The 26,126-nt window shown below is 37.3% G+C and overlaps 1 protein-coding gene across 3 annotated transcripts in view; it reads right to left on the bottom strand.

Annotated features, from left to right (window-relative positions):
- The window catches only part of LOC106876900 (calcitonin gene-related peptide type 1 receptor), a 156,174-nt gene that overhangs the window by 54,787 nt on the left and 75,261 nt on the right, over positions 1-26,126 (bottom strand). For 2 of the 3 annotated variants that reach the window (XM_089357183.1, XM_089357186.1), the window contains exon 1: positions 18,762-19,329. In XM_089357183.1, coding sequence (XP_089213309.1) covers positions 18,762-19,194 — 433 coding nt within the window. In that variant the 5' untranslated portion in view covers positions 19,195-19,329. Of the gene's footprint in view, positions 1-18,761; positions 20,009-26,126 lie in introns of those variants that run through there. The other variant, XM_089357184.1, reaches the window with a different exon arrangement.

The following is a 26,126-nucleotide window of genomic DNA, read 5'->3' as shown; positions in this document are numbered from 1 at the left end:
TGATAATAATAATTATGTCCATTACTATTTATGATAATAATAGAAATTTGAGATTATTTAGATAGAATACTAGATCATGGGAACAACAGAACAACCTGCTAACCACCTAATAAATAACAACTGCAACAAAGATATATGTGCTTACATATACGCACACATATATACATATAATTATATTATGCAATTCAGTTGAGTGCATGTGCATCCCTAACCCTAACCCTAACCCTAACCCTAAACCAAAAAGAAAATCAACAAAAGTAGTTGTTGGCACTCCGTCGCTTACGACGTCGAGGGTTCCAGTTGATCCGATCATTGGAACAGCCTGCTCGTGAAATTAACGTGCAAGTGGCTGAGCACTCCACAGACACGTGTCCCCTTAACGTAGTTCTCGGGGATATTCAGCGTGACACAGAGTGTGACAAGGCTGGTCTCTTTGAATTACAGGCACAACAGAAACAGGAAGTAAGAGTGAGAGAAAGTTGTGGTGGAAGAGTACAGCAGGGTTCGCCACCATCCCCTGCCGTAGCCTCGTGGAGCTTTTAGGTGTTTTCGCTCAATAAACACTCATAACGCCCGGTCTGGCAATCGAAACCGCGATCCTATGACCGCGAGTCCGCTGCCCTAACCACTGGGCCATTGCGCCATTGCGCCTCCACCAACAAAAGTAGACACACATAGATACACACTCGCACACGCGCACGCGCACGCGTTCATAGACGCCCTCTACAATAAATACACACGGCACTATCATCTGAATTACGATTAGATCCACACATTCTCAAATACGTAGAAATGATAGGCCCAACACAGACAAATTGATGGCAGCAGCAAACTGAGAACGTTGAGAAAGATGGAGGCGTGCAGAGGATGACGCAGACAAATCAATCAATCAATAATTAATTAGCAATAAAGAAATTAACCTATAGGCAATGAGTCTATTTTGGCATAGCGACCCTCTTAATATACAATATAGTAAGGAGGCGAACTGGCAGAAGTGCTTATTGATATTTCGTCTGCCGCTACGTTCTGAGTTCAAATTCCGTCGAGGTCAACTTTGCTTTTCATCCTTTCGGGGTCGATAAATTAAGTACCAGTTGCGCACTGGGATCGATGTATTCGACTTAATCCGTTTGTCCCCTCTATGTTTAGCCCCTTGTTGGTAATAAAAAAATAAGAAACGTTAGCACGCCGGGCGAAATGCTTAGCGGTATTTCGTCTGTCTTTATGTCCTGAGTTCAAATTCCGCCCATGTCGACTTTGTCTTTCATCCTTCCGGGGTCGATAAATTATGTACCAGTTGCGTACTTGGGTCGATTGAATCGACTGGATCCCTCCCCCAAACTTTCGGGCCATGTGCCTAGTGTAGAAAAAATATGCAATATAGTAACACACACACACACACACACACACACACACACACACACACACACACACACACACACATATATATATATATAGATAGATATGCACATATATATATGTATATATATGCATATAGATAGATAGAGAGAGATAGATATGCATATATATGTATTCTTTTAATTGTTTCAGTCATTTGCCTGCGGCCATGCTGGAGCACCGCCTTTAGTCGAGCAAATCGACCCCAGGACTTATTCTTTGTAAGCCTAGTACTTATTCTATCGATTCTTTTGCCGAACCGCTGTGTGTGCATCTATGTATGTATGTATGTATACGTTGAAGGTGTGTGGCTTAGTGGTTAGGGTATTCGGCTCACGATCGTAAGGTAACAAGTTCCATTCGCAGCGGCGCGTTGTGTTCTTGAGCAAGACACTTTATTTCATGTTACTACAGTTCTCCCAGCTGTCAAACATGAATGGCACCTGTACTTCAAAGGGCCAGCCATATCACATTCTGTGTCACGCTGAATCTCCCTGAGAACTACGTTAAGTGTAAACATGTCTGTGGAGTGCTCAGCCACTTGCATGCTGATTTCACGAAGAGGCTGTTCCATTGAACGGACCAAATGGACCCCCCTGTCGTCATTACCAACGGAGTGCAAGTTAAACACATACACACACACACACACACACATACACACACACACACACACACACACACACACACACACACATATATATGTTGCATGCATATAAGTTAAAGTTTGTTTATTCATCTTGAGAATAGTACTTTAAAATTAAATGTGTCTAAGAAGTCTTACAAGTATACTTATCTTCTGTTATTTAAATAATAATTTGGAACAATGTGTTGCTTTTAGAGAACCATTTCCCACGAGTCCTCAGACTCTCTAGTTTATTTTATATATTTGTATATGAAAATCTACTCCCTTTCACAATGTATTATAAACGTATATACATACAATTATCTTATATAAAGACAATCACACGCATATAAATTCACACGCACACACACCCATACTCACACATACACACACATACTCACACATACACACACATACTCACACATACACACACATACTAGAGTACTCGTGACCCGCTGGGTCACCGAGGAAATCTAGTTTCCCACAACGGAATTTTGTTTCGTGGGTTTATTTTCTTTTCTCGGTTATTTCGAATGCTTTCAACGAATGCGACATCGAAATCACGCGTAAACGTCTCCCTTCCCCAGAAAAGAAAGATTTTGCTGCGATCTCTTGCACGTTCTGCTACTACGTAACAGGTATTTCGGGTCCTTTATCACAAATAGCAGTTACGTCGTGGTAGGGCGTGCTAGAAATAGTAGCCAAATCTTTGGAGGTGAGATACGTTGAATGCACTCGAAAGAAATCTATGGAGAAAAAGCTATTTCACACAGAGGTTACGAACTGGTCTTTTACGAAATATTTACCGTATTTTTAAAGGCTTTTTCACTTAAAACTATGTTGCCCATCATAATGTGCCTAATGGAGAGGTTAGACTTTCTTCCTTTCAGGGTTAAGTTATTTTCGGAGTATTTTTCCATTATGCACAGTTTTAGGTAGTTATATCTCAAAACCCCGAATATCTCAATAACTACTGGTTCGATTTACACGAAACTTGTTTCATTCCGTTCATATTCACATTTCAGGGGTGCTTTACTTTCAAAATATTTTCCTATTATGCGCCAGTTTGGCTGTGTAACATTGCAAGCAAGCAAGCAAGCAAGCAAGCAAAATTGAACTTATTATAGATAACGGAGTGTATACATTAACGCTATTGGAAAATATGTATTTGACAAATTTCATATACAGAATTTCGCATGCAAAAACTAGTTTTTTTTCTTTATTTGCTGTAGATGAGTTTTGGATGAAAACACTAATTTAATGAGCGACAATATTCAGCAATTTTCATCGTCATTGTATAGAATTGGTCTGCCTGCTGAGATGTCTCCTCGTACCCTTGTAAATAACTACGTCGATTACTTATGAAAATTCTGTGTTACCACAAAATTGCTCCCAAAAATGGAAACCTGTAGCTAAACGAATCGGTGGAGTGACATAAAGCTGTAGAGGTTTCGATTATTTCTATCGTTCCACCAATGATGTATTGAATCGGGAGGTGGGGTCAGAACACTTAATTCACAGTTATTCATTCTGCCACTCAGTGTACAGGTATTGTATGTAGTTACAATAGGTGGACGTAAATAATAGAGAACGAAGTAAGTTTGAATGCTGTTGCATTCAATGGTGAATTAGTTACAATTTAAATGTATTTTAGTAAATTCAAGAGTCAAAATTGTGTACAACATGTACTTTTTACTTTACAGAACTCTCTGTATACGTATATACGTAAAAACTCATTTGTATATTCACGTTTTGCGGCGAATGTGAATGTTTTACGGTTTATGTTTTTTGCGTATGTGTTTTTATTTGTATATACATCTATCTGCGTATATATGTGTATGTGTGTATAAACTACGTTTTGTATATACTCGTATGTATATGTGTGTGTGCGTGTAGAGATGTGTATATGAGCGTAGTGATGCCTGCATGGGTATATATGCGTGTGCATGTGCGTCTATGCATAAACATATATATGTATATATATGTGTTTGCATGTATATGTATACGCGTGTGTGAGTATGTATGTAGATATACATACATACATGTGTGTGTGTGCGTACGTGTATGTGTGTGTGTGTATATGTGTGCATATGCAGATTCTATGAACGAAGTTTTACTTTCCCCATGGCCTATTGGAATAATTTCCCTTTATTCAAAGGTTTTTTTTTCATAGCATTTTTGTCTTAATAACTGATGAGATGCCGGAGCAGACTTCAGCCCCGGCATCCGAAACTCTGAGTTTTATTATGACAACCAACTAATTGTCACATTTTATATTTATAGATATAATCTAATCTAATCTAATATAATATAATATAATATAATATATATATATATATATATATATATATATATATATATATATATATATATATATATATATATATATATATATATATATATATATATATACACATACATATACATACATATACATATATATATACACATACATATACATACATATACATATATATATGCGTGTGTGTGTGTGTGTTTGTGTTTGCATTCCACCATCGTCTGGTAACCAGTGCTGATTTGTTTAGGTCCTATTAATATAACGGTTCCGCGAAAGAGACTGACAGTGTAACTACCAGACGCCAAAATTACTACTGCGTTGTTATCTTCTACCAAATCCGTTTTGATGGTGTTCCAGTTTGGTCGTAGTCCAAAGAGTGAAACGAGTTAGAAGTAAAGATATGGTATTTTGCTATGTCATCATTCATTCTGATTTCAAATGATACCTGGGCCAACCCTGTTTTCATCTTTCCACGGGCCATATAATATATAACTGAATATATTCCCTCCAAAAATGTGATGCCTTGTGCCTATATTAGAAAATGCACTCAATTCATTAAAGGATGGGTTTAGTCGATTATATAAATTCCTTTCTCGAGTATGGGATTTGAACGCATAACGTAACGGACTACAAAATATATATATATATATATATATATATATATATATATATATATATATATATATATATATATATGTATGATATCTTTGTATTTTGCAGAAATTTCGCCTGGAAGTAATTGTATTGGGTTGTCCGGAAAGTTCGTGCCGATTTTCCAAAAGGTTCTTCTCACTCAACTCATATGGTACCCAAACATCGTAGTGATTTGTGTACCCAGGCTTTACCAGGTGCTCATGAACGACTGATTTCTCGGGTTGTGCAATGTGGGTTATTCTCAGTTAATGACTTGATTTGGTCATCATCTGTAGTGGATGGTCTGCCTGATCGCTCTTTATCAATAAGGCTACAATCTCCAGCTCGGAACCTTGCGAACCACTTCCGTACAGTTCTTTCGGATAAAGAAACATCACCGTAAACTGCGCATATTTCTTTGGTTGCTTGTGAGGCATTTTTCCCTTTACGGAAAAAGAAAATGAACTTTCTTATCTTCCATTTTAAAGGGTTACAAAATTAACACAGGTCATAGGAACATAAACCTTCTTCCACGAAAAGATAGCTTAAATTGTGCTCTAAATGGAGGTATAGTCAAAATCCTATTTTATGGACTCAACCATGTTCTAAAATAAGTCGAAAGGTAAGCTACTATAAATCGGCACGAACTTTCCGGACAACCCAATATTTGCCGTGTTGTTCGTTGTTTTAGGATTACAAGCATTTCTAGAAAGTACATTTGTATATTAATTACTTGGATAATCTCAATCTATCGAATTTTCTCGAGTCACAGTATTACATATGTGAGACTCTACCATATGTGTACCACCAATAAAACAAGTAACTATATTTTAATTTTTTTTTTAAATAAGTAAATGTAAAACAAATAGAAACTAGTTTGACTGAATGACAGTCAAATATGACATTGAATGTTTGAAGCGCGGCTATGTGTGTGTGTGTGTGTGTGTGTGTGTGTGTGTGTGTGCGTTTTGTATATGTATATATGTCTGAATGTGTGTGTATTCTATCTGTCATTTGTTGCTGGAATGACACTTTTCTATTTTCGAAAACAAGCTGTCCCTTGTGTAACGTCAATAAATTCGAAGAACGAGTTGCAACGACTAATACTAACTCGTTCGTTCTCCCCCACTCTCTCTCTCTCTCTCTCTCTCTCTCTCTCTCTCTCTCTCTCTCTCTCTCTCTCTTTCACACGCATGCCCCTCTTCACAGAACCAATATTTTTTCTCCCTTTTATATATTTTAGTTTCAACCATTCTCCCGTGTGAAAACGTTTCACACTCACACGCACACACATCTGACACACTCCACGTTCCTCCTACATTTCCATATACTTCACCTAAAGAAAAATGCTTACACTTGTTCTGCACTTACCTTTGGACACTCCAGCCAGCGTCTCCGGACTTTTTACCAATGTAGTGTAACTTTTAAATGACTTTTCCTCACACACAGATATCATATTTCCCCTCTTTCGCTCTTTTCTTTTTAGATTTTACCATTGTTTCCAGTTTTTAGAATATTTCATCTTTGACTTTTCCTCTTATTCACTTCGCACCTTTCTCCCTCTTTTGTTTATTTAAGTTCAAATCTTCCTTCCGCGTAAAAGCATCCCACACCCATACCCCTGCACACACATCTATCACACTTCCCACAATCCTCTTGACTTCCTTCTGCCTCACGCTCGTGTCCACTCCCACCTTCTCACGTTTATACATCCTTCACAAATGCTTCAGGATTACACACACCGCCAACACCTCATATTCCAACTGACTTTCGCCACTATAGTCCCGCATATACATCTACATACTTCTACATATAGTCCCACATATACTTCTATGTACTTCTACATACATATAGTCCCACATATACTTCTATATACTTCTACATACATATAGTCTCACATATACTTCTATATACTTCTACATACATATAGTCCCACATATACTTCTATATACTTCTACATACATATAGTCCCACATATACTTCTATGTACTTCTACATACATATAGTCCCACATATACTTCTATGTACTTCTACATACATATAGTCTCACATATACTTCTATATACTTCTACATACATATAGTCCCACATATACTTCTATATACTTCTACATACATATAGTCCCACATATACTTCTATGTACTTCTACATACATATAGTCCCACATATACTTCTATGTACTTCTACATACATATAGTCCCACATATACTTCTATATACTTCTACATACATATAGTCCCACATATACTTCTATATACTTCTACATACATATAGTCCCACATATACTTCTATATACTTCTACATACATATAGTCCCACATATACTTCTATATTCTTCTACATACATATAGTCTCACATATACTTCTATATACTTCTACATACATATAGTCCCACATATACTTCTATATACTTCTACATAGACACACACTTCAAAATCACACATACCATTCCTTCAAATGGTCATTTCCAAGCAAGTATAGGATGCTCTCCTATACTTACACGTATACAACTGTTCTCTCCTTCTTTTTCAATGCCTTTATAGAAATGCATTCCCATATGATTCTAATCCCTCGTTCAATTGTTTCCTTTCTTTCTTTCGTTCATTATTTCTTTCTTTCTTTCTTTCTTTCTCTCTCTCTGGCTGTTCCTACACACACGCGCAGATACTTGCGTATACAATCACACGCTATATGTTTCTACACATTAATATAATTATGCGCACATTCATATACATATATACATATATTCCTATATACACACATAGCCACATATATTCATACGAATCTGTAAATACAAACACACACACACACACACACACACACACACACACACATATATATATATATCCATGCATCTACTTATAAAACATATTTCTTATATCCGAAAGTGGGACAAAATAGTTATACGTAAAACGGTACTATAATTACTTATTTATAATTTAGAGTATTACAGATGCATCCAACACCAGAAATATCTTATGATAATCTAGTTTAGAATATTGTTAGAATGTATCAGTTATTGGTAACAATACAGTATTTCCAGTCATAATCGAAAACAAGAATAATGAAATACAGAAAAGAGAAATATAAAAGGAAAAAAAAACCTACAAAATAAACCCAACTGTCCTTAAAAGTGTTATTTTTTAGAAAGCGTAAAAAAAGAGAGAATGGAGAACGGGCGGAGACAAGTGAGATGGGGATTTGCTGAAGAGGTCACAGGATGTGTGACGAAAGATTTCAGACAAAGAACATTAAAATAATAATAATAATAATAGTAATAATAATAATGATAATAATAATGGTTTCAAATTTTGCCACAAGAGCAGAAATTTGGGGGGAGTGGATGAGTCGATTACATTGACCCCAGTGTTCAACTGGTACTTATTTTATCGACCCCCGAAAGGATGAGAGGCAAAGTCAACCTCGGCGGATTTTGAACTCAGAACGTAGCGACAGACGAAATACCGCAAAGCATTTCGCCTGGCGTGCTAACGATTCTGCCAGCTCACCGCTTTAATAATAATAATAATAATAATAATAATAATAATAATAATAATAATAATAATAATAATGGTTTCAAATTTTGCCACAAGAGCAATTTGGTGGGGGGAGTGGATGAGTCGATTACATTGACCCCAGTGTTCAACTGGTACTTATTTTATCGACCCCGAAAGGATGAAAAGCAAAGTCGACCTAGGTGGAATTTGAACTCAGAACGTAGCGATAGACGAAATACAGCAAAGCATTTCGCCTGGCGTGCTAACGATTCTGCCAGCTCACTGCTTTAATACTACTACTACTACTACTACTACTAATCATAATAATAATAACAATAATAATAATAACAATAATAATAATGATAATAATAATAATAATAATAATGATAATAATAATAATAAAGCTGAAGTGAAGAACGAATATATAGTGCGTATGGCTTTTGACTGCCCTCACCAAAACGACCCTTCCCAAATATAACATGTTGCATGTTCATTATATAGATATCAACCGAGATTGTGGAGTCGTATATAGTTCAACGTAATATAAATATCAATAAATTTTATAATAATATTTAATCCTATAGATATGATTTGGGTTGAAAACACATGTAAATTTTGAATATTCTGATATATCAAGAAATTATTCTCTCGGAAATGTTAATTGTCTAAATTACGTAAATACCTATACAGTTACAATAAACATTAATTATATAGATGTGGTGCTGGTTGGAAATGTGTGTAAATTTTGCATAATTTACGCCTGCAAGAAGTTTTCTTTCGAAAATGTCAAGTAATGAGAACCTTGGCAAACAAGATTTCAAGAGCCTCAATAGTTCATTAATGAAATATTTTATATTCTAAACGTAAGTATTTGCTTTGCTCAAATACCTGATTATAATTTGTAAGAAATATTGCTGTATCTCCAGAACAAAAAAAGTTATATATATATATATATATATATATATTATGTGGGATAATTATGTGGGTGGTTACAACAGCAGCTACAATTATATGTTAGTTTATTTTGATTTAGCTTAGCTCCATTAGAAGCTATGCTTTGTATTAGATTACATATTGTGTAAGATAGATTTACAGTGTTTGTGTTAAAACTTGTTTGATATTTATACTGGGTTTAGGGTTAGGGTCAGAAAAGCAAAAACGTGCTTAACTGAAACATCTGGGACAGTCACTTCTAAATTATGAAATGTATTATATCATAATGTATTCTAGATCTTGTATCTCGGGATGTCATTATGCCAATAAGAAGCACAAACACACGGACTGTATGTATTTCACTTCTTTTTATTAATATTAGTCAACTGATTAACCAATTAACAAATTAACCAATGTTTGATTGATCGTTCAGCAAGTTTCATCAAAGTCCTTTAGCCACTATTCACGGCGTACCCTCTCTATTTCAGGCTTGTTTGTCTCCTAGTTTTTAGAATTTATATATATATTTATAGGATGTGAATGAGAATTGGGAAAGAAGAGTGTATGTGTGAGTGTGTCTGTGTACGTGCCCGCGTGCTTGTGTGCGTATGATGTGGATTTTATAAAAGTGTGAGAGACAGCATGTATGTGAATGTGCACGCGTGTTCGTGTATATGCACAGTGTGAATTCTGTGAATAGTGTGAGTGGTTAAACGTTTATTTATCCTATCGTTAGCGTTTGCAAATGACCTGAATGCTCGTCGGAATGCGTTGGTGTATGTGTGATTATGGACATTCCAGTCCAGTTATTACATTTATTTTGGAGATGGTGCAGTTCATACGACAATTGAATGACTTGTAAATTCCTTCCTAAGTCAAGCGAATAAAGAATTTATCTACCAACGCACCATACTATACACACATACCTCTCCCCCAACACACATTCAAAATATATAAACACATACACACACGCGATCATGCACGTACACACACACACACATGTAAAACGTAATGGCACATGCACTAATATAGGCTTTCTAACCTATAGGTCTAGAACTTTTTTCTCTGGCGAGAGTGGTCGGGGCTGTTACCATATTCGCTGCAATATCTGATTAATGCAATTACGTTCTGAGTTCAAATTCCGCCGAGGTCGACTTTGCCTTTCATCCTTTCGGAGTCGACAAATTAAGTACCAGTTACGTTCTGGGGTCGATGTAATCGACTGGCCCTCCCCCCCCCCCCCACCAAATTTTGGGCCTTGTGCCTAGAGAAGAAAAGAATAAACTGCTAAAGGCGGCGAGCTGGCAGAAACGTTTGCACGCCAGGCGAAATGCTTAGCGATATTTCGTCTGCCGCTGCGTTCTGAGTTCAAATTTCGCCGAGGTCGACTTTGCCTTTCATCCTTTCGGGGTCGATAAATTAAGTACCAGTTACTTACTGGGGTCGATGCAATAGATTTTATCCCTCTGTCTGTCCTTGTTTGTCCCCTCTATATTTAGCCTCTTGTGGGCAATAAAGAAATAAGAAACGTTAGCACGCCGGGCGAAATGCATAGCGTATTTCGTCTGTCTTTGTGTTCTGAGTTCAAATTCTGCCGAGGTCGACTTTGCCTTTCATCCTTTCGGAATCGACAAATTAAGTACCAGTTGCGTACTGGAGTCGATCTAATCGACAAGCCCCCTTCCCCAAAATTTCGGGTCTTGCGCCTAGAGATGAAAGGAATATCTAATTGATACAGCGCTTGCCAAGCAATTTAATATCAAGATGCATATACATGGTGGTAGGCATCATCAATACTCAGAAATGCACATAGGCAGAGAGTCGTAAACGATTCTATATAATTTATAGTTTTATTTGTGGCGGGTGGCGGTGATGGTGTGGTCATTACACTTTACCCGAGTTTTTTTTAATTTTTTTTTTTTATCAAATGATGATTTTCATTCAGTTATTAGCGTAGGTTCACACATCTATCGAGACGTTGTATCAACCTGTATATCTATTTCATGTCCTTCTAACATTATTAAAAGGTGCAATATAAGTTGTTTTTTTTTAATCTTGACACTTACTCCCAATTACGGCATGATTATATAATAAGGAAGAATGGACCTAAAATATGTGCTCATTAGCGGAAATCCTGGAGAGTCATAACAAAAGTTTTAGGTAATAGTTTCAGGGTGACTCGATCATCTATGCAATTGTACCTTCTGATCTGCGGTAAGAGAAGCAAAGCCATTATTTAGATTAAGTGTTGCAGAAAGAATGGCCACTGTATCCCTTAGGTAAGTTTTATTTGAAGAAAAAAGATTGGAGATCCTTCCAAATTCTATCAATAGTTATGTATGTATGTATGTACGTATGTATGTATGTATGTATGTATGTATGTATGTATGTATGTGTATATATATATATATATATATATATATATATATATATGTGTGTGTGTGTGTGTGTGTGTGTGCATGTGTTATGAAAGAGAGAAAGAGAGTGAGAGAGAGGGTGAATGAGAGAGAAGAGAGCGGTTTGTAGTTCTGTAAAAACTGGCAGGGTATTCTAAAAGCGCTTATATCAACCATGATTTTTAATAATAATAATAATAATAATAATAATAATAATAATAATAATAATAATAATAATAATGATAATAATAATGATAATAATAATAATCATTATTATTATTATTAATATTATCATTATTATTATTATTATCATTATTATTATTACTACTACTACTACTACTACTATTATTATTGATGGATTGAATGATTCATACCGTCAGATTTAACATCGAAAACCTGACATTGTTGTAGTGAATAGAAAAGAGAAAAATGTACCCGATAATTGACATGTCCTGGCGAGAACAGGATTGAAGAGAGAGAAGAAAAAAGTGAACTATTATGATGAAGTACACAGATTGTTGGCACTGAAGAAAGTGGACGTAATACCATTAGTGATTGGTGCACTTGGAAATATCAGTGCCCAACAACGAACATGGCTCGAAAAAAAAAAAATGGAATGAATGTAAAGATTAAAAACACCTATAAAAAGCATCGTTGTAAGAGCCCTCCGCAGGGTTCTTGAAGCATGATCAGCAAACAAGCGCCACCTTAGTCTGCAGGTTGTGGGTGGGCAACTGATACTTTTTCATCATATCCAGAAAAAGAAAGCTGAGTTTTTCATGATTTAATAATAATAATAATAATAATAATAATAATAATAATAATAATAATAATAATAATAATAATAATAAGTACCCGGATGCAGTACCAGGCAGTGGCTCTCATGGCTTCTGATCTTAATTGATTGGAAGTGTTATCATGTACGTTGTTTTGTCTTGGTATAAAAGATGGGCTACAGCAAATATTCTGCTTAATACCACAGATTTGCTTGTCAGTTGTTTGACCTTAACTAGTTGAGCGTGTCCCTTGGTGGCTGACGATAAGTGCATCTCTGATCATGAGCAGAAGTAGTGGGGGAGCATCATAGCTCTGTGTTGAGAGGAATTCTTTGGGGTTTTGAATAATTCACCTTTGGAAACATAGGTGTTTTGTTCAACATTCTTAAACAAACCTTATTCAGGGAGCTTTTGAGCGGGATGGGCTACTCGACCTGAAAAAATTCTAACTGGGCCCCACCTGTGAGGTCATGCGCTGTTTACCTTGATATGAGATCACCATGTCGCGCACATATGGTTGTGATGCATGTGCCTGGTGTACCCTGATCAGACGGGTAGTCATGATGGGTATAATGGGCTTCGTGTATTTGTACCCCAGTGTCACTTTGATGGCACGCACTGCTCTCTCACTCAATAATAATAATAATAATAATAATAATAATAATAATAATAATAATAATAATAATAATAATCCTTTCTACTAAAGGCACAAGGCCTCAAATTTTGGGGGAGGGGACAAGTCGATTACATTGATCCCAGTGAATCAGTGTTACTTACTTTATCGACCCCCGGAAGAATGAAAGGCAAAGTCGACCCCGGCAGAATTTGAACTCTGAACGTAAAGACCTACTGGCGGGCTAACGATTCTACCGGTTCATCAAGGATTTTGATAATTACATGGATTTTGATTAATTACATGGACTGTACCATTACTGAGATACTCTGCTCCTTTTCTAAAGACAGAACTGCTGGAATTATATTGAAGAACTAGGACGCTACTCATAATGCACAACGAACATTACGATTTTCTGTAGCTGGTAATATCCAAAAAGTCACAGCTTTAGGTGTTTTCGCTCAATAAACACTCACAATGCCCGGTCTGGGAATCGAAACCGCGATCCTATGACCGCGAGTCCGCTGCCCTAACCACTGGGCCATTGCGCCTCCACTTAGCCACAGTAACACAACACAACTCACACTACAACATAATACAACACTGCCGGGGAACTCCACTAGAACACAATATAAACACACTACGGCCCAACATGAATGAAATGATCAAGGAACAAACAGCTCCAACCTTCACAGTGTTAGGTAATACTTGTCTCTAATTTAGGTACAGGGCCAGCAGGTTTTGGATGAAAGACCAGTCAATGCTAACGACCCAAGTACTTGACAAGTACTTTATTTTATGGACCCCGGAAAGATAATGTTGACCTCAGCGGGATTCGAATCCAGAACTTTAAAGAGGCGGGACAATTATCGCATGGCATTTTATCCGGCTTTCCAACTATTTCTCCAACCGATCACATTGTCTGTACTACGTAATCAATGTTTGTAATTTAGGTACCAAGTCTGAAATTTGGAAGAGAGGGTTAGCCAATTATTTCGACCTAGTTAGTATTTGACTGGTACTTAATTTTATCGACTCGGAAGGAAGAAAGTTAAGGTTGGTCTCGATGGGATTTGAACTCAGAATTTAAAGGTAGTAAGAAATACCGCAAGACATTAGGTCAGACTCTCTAGCAATTTTACCAATCCAACGCACTAGTACTACGTAACAATTGCGTCTGGTTTGTCACCCATCTCAAAAGTGACTATGACGGATGTTGCTAAAACTCGGTGATCGGACGACTTTATTTTGCACAAGTCCAGTACTTTTGCGAGGAAGGGTATAGTCAATTATATCGAACCCAAAGGCGACGAGCTGGCAGAAACGTTAGCACGCCGGGCGAAATACTTAGCGGTATTTCGTCTGCCGCTACGTTCTGAGTTCAAATTCCACCGAGGTCGACTTTGCCGTTCATCCTTTCGGGGTCGATAACTTAAGTGCCAGTTACGCACTGGGGTCGATGTAATCGACTTAATCCGTTTGTCTGTCCTTGTTTGTCCCCTCTATGTTTAGCCCCTTGTGGGCAATAAAGAAATAAAAGACGTTAGCACGTCAGTAAAAATGCTTAGCGGCCTTTCGTTCAAATTTACGTTCAGTGTTCAAATTCCTCTGAGATCGACTTTGCCTTTCATCCTTTCAAGGACGATAACATAAATATCAGTTGAGTAACGGTGTCGATGTAATCGACGAGCCCCTTCTCTAGAAATTGCCAGCCTTGTGCCAAAATTTGAGACCAATTTAGGGCGGCAGTAATAAATAGGAGGCTGTGTGTATGGCTATTTTTTAAAGCCTCCTCTTCCTAGTGGCACAGAGCAGTCACTGTCCAAGTTTTTCTTTCTTGCTATATCAAACTTAAAAGATCCTTAATACATCGACAACACTACACCCCAGAATATACCGGGGTTGGACTGTCGACTTATCTGATCCCTTTTTTTTTGTTTTTACTGGCGTATCAGTAATTAAGGCTCTATCTTATCGATTCGGTTTTCGTATCTGTATTGAGAGGCCAGTGAAGTCCTGTGGAGCAAGCGAATACTGAACCCATGTCAGTATAGGACTTGCCTTATTTATATTACTGGTAATGACAGTAGTCATTAGTCGTGGTGATAATGGTGTTGATGGAAACGTTGTTCTTATTGGTTGCGAGGGTGAGGATTGATGCAATGTTGATAATAGCTGATGCATAAACATTGCTACAATGACGGTGGCCTTGAAGGTGTTGACGTTGCTGCTGTTGTTGTTGTTGTTGTTACTGCGATTCACATCGGTGTTGGTATTATCGACTATAATAGTGGGAATAATGTAGATGTGGCAATTTTTTCCAGAGGAATTCGAGAAACGTGAGTTGTTGACAAAGATGCTGACGTTGTTGTTGCTCCTTTTGTTGGATTTGCTACAATGGCACTCGTTACTATTCAATGACGTCAATGTAATAGTTGAAGCGGGTGTGGTAGTAATACCAAAGACTTTCGTTGTCATGGCGACAGTTCCAATAATTCCGAGCGCTTTCCTTTTTCCCTGTTAAAATTATCTTCTTCCACAGTGAACACTACAATGGCATTTTTGGGATCCGTTTGTCTGTTTTTTTTTTACAGAATTTTTAATACAAGATTGCGGGTTTTCTTGAAGGCAACGCTACTAGGGAGGAGTATCTTATGAGGAAAACTGCGCATTAATGATGGGTGTTGGTTTGTCAAGAAAATTATCAGGAAAATACAATGCAAACGTATCCTTTTGAGAGCGAAAGCAGCAAAATGCGTGAAACACACAGAAGCAAAATCCCATAGTGCTCATAACAAATATCAATAATAATAATAATAATAATAATAATAATAATAATAATAATAATAATAATAATGATGATGATGATGATGAGGAGGAGGAGGAGGATGATGATAGTGTACTATATACACAAGTGAAGGAAAAGATGAAGGAGGGATATAGATGCATCAGATTAATACTGAAAACAAAGATACATTAAAAAAATAAGGTGAAAGACATCAATCTTCGAACTGTAACAAATATAAGTTATAGTTATATTATTCTGAATTGGAGAGAGAAACTGTAGAGAGAAAGACCGGAAAAAATAATGACTGCATTTAGAACACAGCGCTCAAAATCTGATGCTGAAGAATTATATTTTCTATGCATATAAGGAAATTCAACAACAGATGTATTATATAATATTAACAGTACAACTACACAAATGTTTACTAAACAAATCATGAAAGCTTTTACAAATAGCAATGAAACCCGAACAAAACTAAAAGCTGATTTTTTTTTTTTTTTTTTTTTTTTGCCTTCAAGAATGTCAATAAAAACAAAGACTGAAATGATAAATAGCTACGAAGAAGAAAAGAAGCAACAGAAATTATGAAAAAGCTGAAATTTAAGATAAAATTGAAACTACAGAACGCTCTGATAAAGAGATAGCAAGACAAGCTCCTACAGAAATATCCGAAGGCTATTTGTGGAAACTACACATAACAACCGTGACCACTAATTCACCCTTAGAATTACAGGCGCATGTTCAGAGCAGGCCCATTCACACGGACCACGCTCACCCCTCTGCTCCTTTCAACAAATTTACTGTGGAGCCAAACTTTCCTCCGTACTCTCACTGACCGTTTCAAGTGAAATTTTCAAAAGTTGATGAGGGCTAGGTCAAAGAGGAAGGTGTCTTATTGACATACTCTCTCTTTTTACTCTTTTACTTGTTTCAGTCGTTTGACTGTGGCCATGCTGGAGCACCGCCTTCAGTCGAGCAAATCGACCCCAGGAATTATCCTTTGTAAGTCTAGTACTTATTCTATCGGTCTGTTTTGCCGAACCGCTAAGTTGCGGGGACGTTAACACACCAGCATCGGTTGTCAAGCGATGTTGGGGGGACAAACACAGACACACAGACACATACATACATACATACATAATACATACATACATACATACATACACACACACACACACACACACACACACACACACACACACACACACACACACACACACACACACACATATATATATATATATATATATATACACATACATATATACGACGGGCTTCCGTCTACCAAATCCACTCACAAGGCTTTGGTCGGCTCGAGGCTATAGTAGAAGACATCTGCCCAAGGTGCTACGCAGTGGGACTGAACCCGGAGCCATGTGGTTGGTAAGCAAGCTACTTACCACACAGCCACTCCTACGCCTATACATGATACAATTTGTCCCTGTCCACTTTGTTACAATCAGAAAATTCAGTCTTTCTCTAACCTTTGTTCTGAGCACAGGAACATTTTAAGTGATTGTCAGCACCACACAAGTGGTATCGTAGCCTTCTGCTCTCAACCACAACACTCAGCTCCACTCCACTGGGCAGGTCGATAAGGTCTGGAATCTTGTTCACATCTTCCAGTTTGATCTGGAAGTGGATTTTCAGTGCGGTCCTGAACCAAAATTCCCTCTCAATTTGTTTTACACCAAGGAAGGTGTCACTGACCTCCAAGGCATCAGTGCCCTCCAGGACTACACAGTCCAAAACCACCAGATGTCCAACCCTGGTGAAACTCGCTTTATCTTAAAGTGACAGGTCCTTCATCCTAAATATGTTGATTGGGGGGGGGGTAAGTTTCCTTTTTGCTTAGTTTCTGAAGAAGGTTTCCCACGCTCCTAAACTACATGACCTTGGTTACATGGTCTATATCTATCTATATCTTTAAGAGCTCTTCCCGCATCAACGTGTGTTGCTGCTTCTAGGCGTAGTTTTTTGCCGACTCACAGCAATGCAGCACTAATTTTAGAAACATTTGTTGCCAAAACCTCGGCTGGGATTGCAGCTTGGTCTTCCATCCCGTCTACTTTTCCAAGTTGTGCCACCTGTGTCATTTGTTCTTTCTTGTTTCAGAAGGTTGAGAAATATTTCGTTGACTTCACTGTCATTCTAGCTAAAGATTACCTGTCCGTGAAGTCGACCCACCAACACCTTGTTCTTGTCATTGATGTTACTTTTGCGGTCGCCTCTTGCTGCTGCTGTTTCATTGTTATAGCTGCTGTTTTGGATTTCGTTGTTGTTGTTCTTGCTGTCATCGCTGCTGTTGTTATTTTTGCCTATGCTGCTGCTATTGTTTCTGCTGCTGTTGCTGCTGTTGTTACTGTTAATGTCATTGTCCTCGTATTCATGTCTTTCTGTCGTCACATCTAAAGTTAGCAGTCAAGCCTGATAATGTCTGAACTGGGGTGAAAAGAAATGCTGTATTCAATGTTTTATTCGGAGAAATCTTTTCCCCTCCTATCACTTCATGCACTGCAATGGGAGTGAGCTCTGGTGTCATCATAATTTTAAGCATTAAAATTTACGATATGCTGAAATTTGTTGTTAGGGAGGCGCTCCTTAAGGCCCACCCTTACTGTCTTCATCTTCACACAATGAAGTAGGGATCTTTATTCAACGAACTGTCCCAAAATTAAAACACAACAAAGTATATTCGACAAAAAAACGTAACCTTTCACGATTCAAAGCGAATTACATCTAACACATAGCAACAACAACAATAACAACAACAACGACTATAATGATAATACTAGTAATAATTACTTACTGTAAGCCCAGATACCATCTGTAACATAACTCGGACATTTTTCAAAGACCCTAGTCTTCGCAGGTGTCATATTCCAACAGCCGTAACCATCCCAAGTAGGTGGACAATACAAAGTGTTGTTGTTTGGCGTAAACGTCTGGATATTTCTGTGTTGTTCCTGACAGCATTTCAAAGCTGCCAAACAACAGGAGTTCCAAAGATAGCATCTATCGTAGTCATTAATGGCGCCACAAAGCTGTGTCATCGCAGTTTCATTTTCGACGTCTGGAGCAGCACTGTAGTTGCTGTCGACAACGTTCAAATTATAGTCGAGTGTATGATGGAAAACGTTTAAATTTGGAAATAAGTAGTAGTAACACATTGTGCAAGTGATGAGCTTATATAAGTGAAAAGGTTGTGTACCAGATCGATCACGGCAGTGGATCGGATACATTGGGAGGTAGAGGGTGGATAGCAATCTGATGAGACAATCGGGATCAAAAGTTATAGATGAGTGATCACTCTTTTAATTATAAATTCTTTTATACATAATTTTTTGCTTGTTCGCATTCATGAATGTATGTATGCGTATATGTATTTATATACAAATATATGTAAATATGTATGTATTATGTATGTATGTATGTATGTATGTATGTATGTATGTATGTATGTATGTATGTATGTATCTTTTATATAAGTGTGTATTTATGACGATGTGCTCGGAATAGATAATATATAAACATTTACTTTCACTTCTACAAGTTCTCACCAATATTCAGTATTGACTTCTTTTGCATCTGGTAGGATGTACATATCTGTGTGTGTGTATGTGTATGTATGTATGTATGTGTGTGTGTGTGTGTGTGTGTGTGTGGATGGATGGATGGATGGATTATAAAGGGATAAAGATGTGACTGTTATAGCTTTCCTAATGGAAGTAGTGACGTAAGTGGATTGAAATGCGTTCTAATAGAAATCGTCTCCGTATCGCAGTACCGGCACACCTGGTGTATACTCTTTTTGCATCGCTCCTGGGAAATGTTACACTTACAAATGGTCAATGACGTTTATTTACTATCAAAACATCATGCTACTTGAATGTTTCAATTGCACGTTTAATGTTTCCTTTGCTGTGGTGATGTATGTTTCTTTTCTTTTTATTTTCCGTTCCTATTTTCCATTTCGTAGACCTTGTGTGTGTGTGTGTGTGTGTGTGTTACTTCATTCAAAGTCCAATTGGTATTTCAGAAATCTAAACGGTGCACCTGTATTTAAAATAAAAGTACATGTATATAGTATATGCACATATAAATACATGCGCGCGCGCACACATACACAATCCACACACAAATACAAATACACAAACTCTTGAACAAACACATGTATATATAAATATTGGAAAGCAAAAAATCATGAAAATCGGAAGCGTCAAAACCATTGCAGCAGAAATCTTGAAAACTACTTCTACAACGAAAATACATCAATGCATACATACATACATACATACATACATACATAGAGGCGAATGTAGGGATAAGCGAATTAGAAATGATATAGATTTATTCTCCGTATAGAATACAGTACTAAGTGTATTGTATATGGAGAATATTTGGACTGTCACTGACCCGGTTATAGTTTTGAGTGACATCTTCTCTGGCATGTCCGTCATGCATCTCCCTCTTCATCCCCTGGTTCAGGCGTTGAGTTTGTTGTAGTCATCATCTGCTTGTTCCACTGTTGGGGTCCTTGGGGTTTGGTCGCGCTTAGTATGGGTTCTCGCCCTCGACCTTGCCACCAAAGGCGACCCTACAGGGAGTTTAGAACTCCTGACGGTATCGCTTTCAGAGCCATTGGTCCAGGCAAGCACCCCACCGCGACAAAGAACGACCATCAATATGTAGGTACAAATTTTTGTCTTGTTGCTAGGAGTACATTATTAGCATGTTATTTCGATATTAATTATGCGCCCGAACTCTATTCCATTATAATGGGCGTCGTGTGGCTTATACGAGAAATGTTATCAGTTATACGGAAAATAAAATGCAATGTGGACATACGTTCACCCACGTAGATACATAAAATTACAATGGCTTTTAGGTACAGATGACGACGATATTAATGAAGAATAAATTAATATACTGGCTTCATATGTTGAGAAATATGAACCCGAAACATTTCCATAAAATGTGTAGTTTCAAATATTCTTTTCTACTCTAGGCACAAGGCCCGAAATTTTGGGGGAGGGTATTAGTCGATTAGATTGACCCAGTATGCAACTGGTACTTAATTTATCGACCCCGAAGGATGAAAGGCAAAGTCGACCTCAACAGAATTTGAACTCAGAACATAAAGACAGACGAAATACCGCTAAGCATTTCGCCCGGCGTGATAACGTTTCTGCCAGCTCGCTATATGGTGCCTATATGAGTTAGTGGTGTAAAGTACACTGACATACTAAACCCATGTTTAAGAAACATTGAGTTAATCGAAAAAAGGCACAATTGACTTGTGTGCGTGCGTGCGTGCGCGCGATCACTTGTGTGTGTGTTTGTGCATTTGTGTGATTGTATGCATGTGTTTAGAAATAACATACGTTGAAGGTAGGCGGAAATTATATTAATACAATCCGTGACAAACATGATAGTTTGTTCTCGCTCTCTGTCTATCTCTCTCCTCTCTCTCTCTCTCTCTCTCTCTCTCTCTCTCTCTCTCTCTATCTATCTATCTATCCATCTATCCCTCTCTCAAATATATATATATATATATATATAAGATAAAACTTACTTGGAAAAGGATGCGTGGCGTTCGGTCGGGTAAGGCATGTGTAAAATTTGAATGAAATTGGTTGTGTAGTTCTGGAGTTTTAGGGATTCACACAGACACACAGACACACAGACACACAGACATACATTCTCATTTTTATATATATAGAGAGAGATAGATTTGTGATGCCTACCCTCTGTGTTGAAACGGGAATCAGACTTGTATTTAAGTCTATGTTCCTTCTCGATTACCAAAACACTTCCCAGTTTTCCTTTTGATTTGACATGGAAACTAGAGTCGTGCTTAGCAAGCGATGCAAAATTGGTAGGGTACTTCAGAGTAACAGTGGTTCTGGGAAATATTTTATGTATAACTCTTACCAGTGTCTTATCTGTGCCTCACAATAAATCTAGGCAAAATCTAAAGAAGAAATGCAGGCATATACATACGCACACATACATGTGTTAGGGTATCAAATGACTCGAATGTGAGTAGTGATGTTCGCTTCAGAGTGTTTGTTGAATGAATGAGAAATGGAGAATCCCAGTGGATTTATTGAGTAAAATTTTATACCATCAGTCAAAAGTCAGTAGTGCTCATGGCTAATATATTAACTTAATTGATTTAATTTGTCTAAAAGAATACATCATATCATGCAGTAACCACAATTAGAGGTCGACATATATAGTGTTATCATTAAGTTCGTCTACGATTTGATGGTGTCTTTTTGTAGTTTTGAAGGACGACTACAGTAGGGCCCTTCCTTGTCATTTGAAGTTGAAATAAGAACGAATATGTATGTAAAACCTGATAGGGGTATTTGAACAGAGGCATCGTGCTAGGCAGCTACTCATTTCAGTTGTGTTGTCATCTTCAAGTAGATAAATACTTAGATTCAATAATCTTAATATCAATATTTAAAACTTTTCCATGGTGAGTAATTATATTCCTTACAAATATAACGAACTGTCACTGTTATATATTTTCGATAATATTTTTAAATTGCATCCCAGCGGAATTAATAAAGTGAAATTTTATCAGTATCATTTTCAAAACACACACATACATACACACACGGAAAAATCATTTACTTGTTAGTGAAAATTTAATTATGTATCATATATGGGAACAAAAAAAAAAATATCACGCCGAATCTGACAAGCGAAAGTGCGTCTAAAAGTGCAAAAATATATTGCAATAACAATCAACCAAATAAAAAGTAACAAAGAAATATACAAAGAGTTTTAAACTTCAAAGGAAGAAACGTTTCGTGTGATACTTTTTGCCAAAGAGGAGAAAAAAAGAACAAAAGAATTGAGAAGCAGGAAAAAAAAATTACACTACCAAAAAAGACCTCTGTTTACATGGCAGGCCTTAGGGAAAATAAGAACTAGGATGGGATGACCGGAAGTTTCAGCATGATATGGGGCACAGTGATGTTAGGTAGACAATAAGGGATGGAGTCAGAAAAAGAAAATGAGTAGGAAGAGTGGGTGGAAATGAAAGTGAAAGTCAGCGGGAAGGGGGAGGAACTTGGGAAAACTAGCAATGGAGAAGAAAATGAGAAACGTAATGGAGAGTTCACGATCCTGGTGTTTGTGTATGTGCGTGGATGTATAGGATATTTGTGTTCTGCTAAGGTGTGGAGGGATGTGCAAAGAAATGTTGAGTTGGAGATATGTTCGTAAGTAAGATGATATGTATGTCAGTAAGTCTGTGTATGAAGGGGTAGTTACCCTCACACGCCAGTATAGTTTGTAGTATATCTTATCTATTTGAATGTGAAGATGCATAGGATAATTTATATGGTATCTAAGGTGGATATATAAGTGTGTGGTGCACTATGATGGGATGAATGAAGAGGGTTGGAATGCAGTGAGATGGGATGTAGTTATATTATCGCGACCACATTATTCATACCCGAGGGGCGACGCAACTGAAGTGGAAGCTGAGGTGTTGTTCGTTCTTTGGTTGTAAGAAATAGAGGATCCGGTGTGTTAAATGAAGACATAGATCATTTTCAAGCACATGTTTTTACCTGCCTAATGTAATTTGACCCTCAAATTTTACTCGAATAAATCTGTGTGATGTTTTCCCAATGTATATCCTTAGTCCAACGCATAATTACGAAGATTGTCTAAAGCAATAATTATTACATATTGTCATGTCTCAAGCTACTGCTATCTAGCGCCTTCGAATGATCTCTACTCAACCGCTACACAACTGCTACTCGACTGCTACTCAACACACCTACCACGGCCAGACTACCTCTATTTATATGTCTTGGGAGATCCTACTTCTTCGCCTGGGGCGTCGACACATCACATATGTAAGCATGTAAGCATACTCACACACACTCACTCTCTCTCTCTCTCTCACATACACACACATATATACACACACACATAATAATAATAATAATAATAATAATAATAATAATAATAATAATAATAATAATAATAATAATAATAATAATAATGAAACCATTGATCATGTCTCCATGTGCAGTCTTCTTGCGCCTACAGAGTATCTTAACAGGCATGACAGAGCAGCACAATATATTCACTGGGTAATTTGCAAAAAAACTGGATCTGCCCCATGATAAAAACTGGTAGGAACACAAATCACCTCCAGTGCTTGAAAATGATTACATCTCACTCCTCTGGAACTTCACCATTCAAACTGACAGAAAGATAAATGCAAATAGGCCAGACAATATATTGAAAGACTTCAGACAAAAATCATGCCTCCTCATTGATATGACTGTCCCAATCGATATAAACGCATCTGTCAAGACCCACCAAAAACTGAGCAAATATAAAGATCTTGAAATAGAAATTAGTAAAATGTGGAACTTCAAGACTAAAACAATATGTGTTGTCATAGGTGCCCTAGGTATGATAGCAAAAGCGGCTGATTGCTACCTAGCTCAAATACCAGGAAACCCCAAAATGGCAGAAATTCAAAAGATAGTGCGCATGGGAACTGCCCATATCCTACGTTAAATAATGACTATGTAATCTCAAATTTTAAAGCAAACTCATAATTTTCTTATGGTTTCTTTAAAAAATTCTCTAGAACAAAACTGTACAAAACCAAATATATGGTACCCTAGGCATAACACCTACATGAACTTCTAACTTGTTGTCTCTTGAGGTCTCTGGGTGAGACTTGGAGCCAACTTCTTCAAATGCAAAGCAAAAGTCAAATATAAAATAATAATAATAATAATAATTATTATTATTATTATTATTATTTTATGTTTGACTTTTGTTTTGCATTTGTACAAGTTGGATCCAAGTCTCACCCAGAGACCTCAAGAGACAACAAGTTAGAAGTTCATGTAGGTGTTATGCCTAGGGTACCATATATTTGGATTTGTACAGTTTTGTTCAAGTGAATGTTTAAGAAACCATAAGAAAATTATGTTTGCTTTAAAATTTGAGATCACATAGACAGTATTTTACGTAGGATATGGGCAGTTCCCATGAGCACTATCTTTTGGACTTCAGCCATTTTGGGGTTTCCTGGTATCTGAGCTAGGTAGTAATCAGCCCGTTTCGCTGTCATTCCCAGGGCACCTATGACAATAGGTATTGTTTTCGTCTTCAGATTCCACATTTTGCTAATTTCTATTTCAAGATCTTTATATTTGCTCAGTTTTTGGTAGGTCTTGACAGATACGTTTATATCAATTGGGACAGTCATATCAATGAGGAGGCATGATTTTTGTCTGAAGTCTTTCAGTATGATGTCTGGCCTATTTGCGTCTATCTTTCTGTCAGTTTGAATGGTGAAGTTCCAGAGGAGTGCAATGTGATCATTTTCAAGTACTGGGGGTGGTTTGTGTGTCCCACCAGTTTTTATCATGGGGCAAGTCCAGGTTTTTGCATATTACCCAGTGAATATATTGTGCAGCTCTATCATGCCTGTTGAGATACTCTGTAGGCGCAAGCAGACTGCACATGGAGACAACATGATCGATGGTCTCATTTTGTTGTTGGCATATACGACATAATGGGGAGCTGCCGTTCTTTAATATGTTGGCCTGGTAGTTCTTTGTAGGTAGGCATTGATCTTGGGCTGCTATGATAAACCCCTCTGTTTCTGATTTCAATCCAGAGGCCATTAACCATTGGTGGGTAAGGGCTTTGTCAATATCTGCATTATTCGCTCTCTTTGGGTATTTGCCATTGAGAGGTTTTCCATGCCATTTTTCAGTCATAATAGCTAAGGCAGCAATTTTAGCACGGGTTTTCAAGCGCTTAGCTTTTTCTGTAGGTGTTTCTAGTTCGTCTAATTCTTGAATTTGTTGCAATTGGAATTCACTTAGATATTCCTTTGCCTGTTTTGTTACTGAGTAAGATGCTTTCTTGCTTTCTTATTTTAAGACAAGTTTTAGCATCCAGTCCTCAGAGTTTTTCATATAGGTGTCTAGGCCAATTGTGGCTACCTTCATTGATAATGCCAGCTGTAGTAGTCCTCGACCTCCCTCTTTTCTTGGCAGATAAAGACGTTCTATATCTGCCTTAGGGTGGTGCATTCTATCCATTGTCAACAGTTTTCGTATTTTTCTGTCAACATTACATATTTCAGTAATTGACCAGTTAACGATGTTGA

The sequence above is a fragment of the Octopus bimaculoides genome, chromosome 9 (assembly GCF_046866305.1).
Source record: "Octopus bimaculoides isolate indiv1 chromosome 9, ASM4686630v1, whole genome shotgun sequence".
Lineage (NCBI taxonomy): Eukaryota > Metazoa > Mollusca > Cephalopoda > Octopoda > Octopodidae > Octopus > Octopus bimaculoides.
Note: the sequence above shows the minus strand (reverse complement) of the source record. Positions and strands in the feature narration are given on the sequence as shown.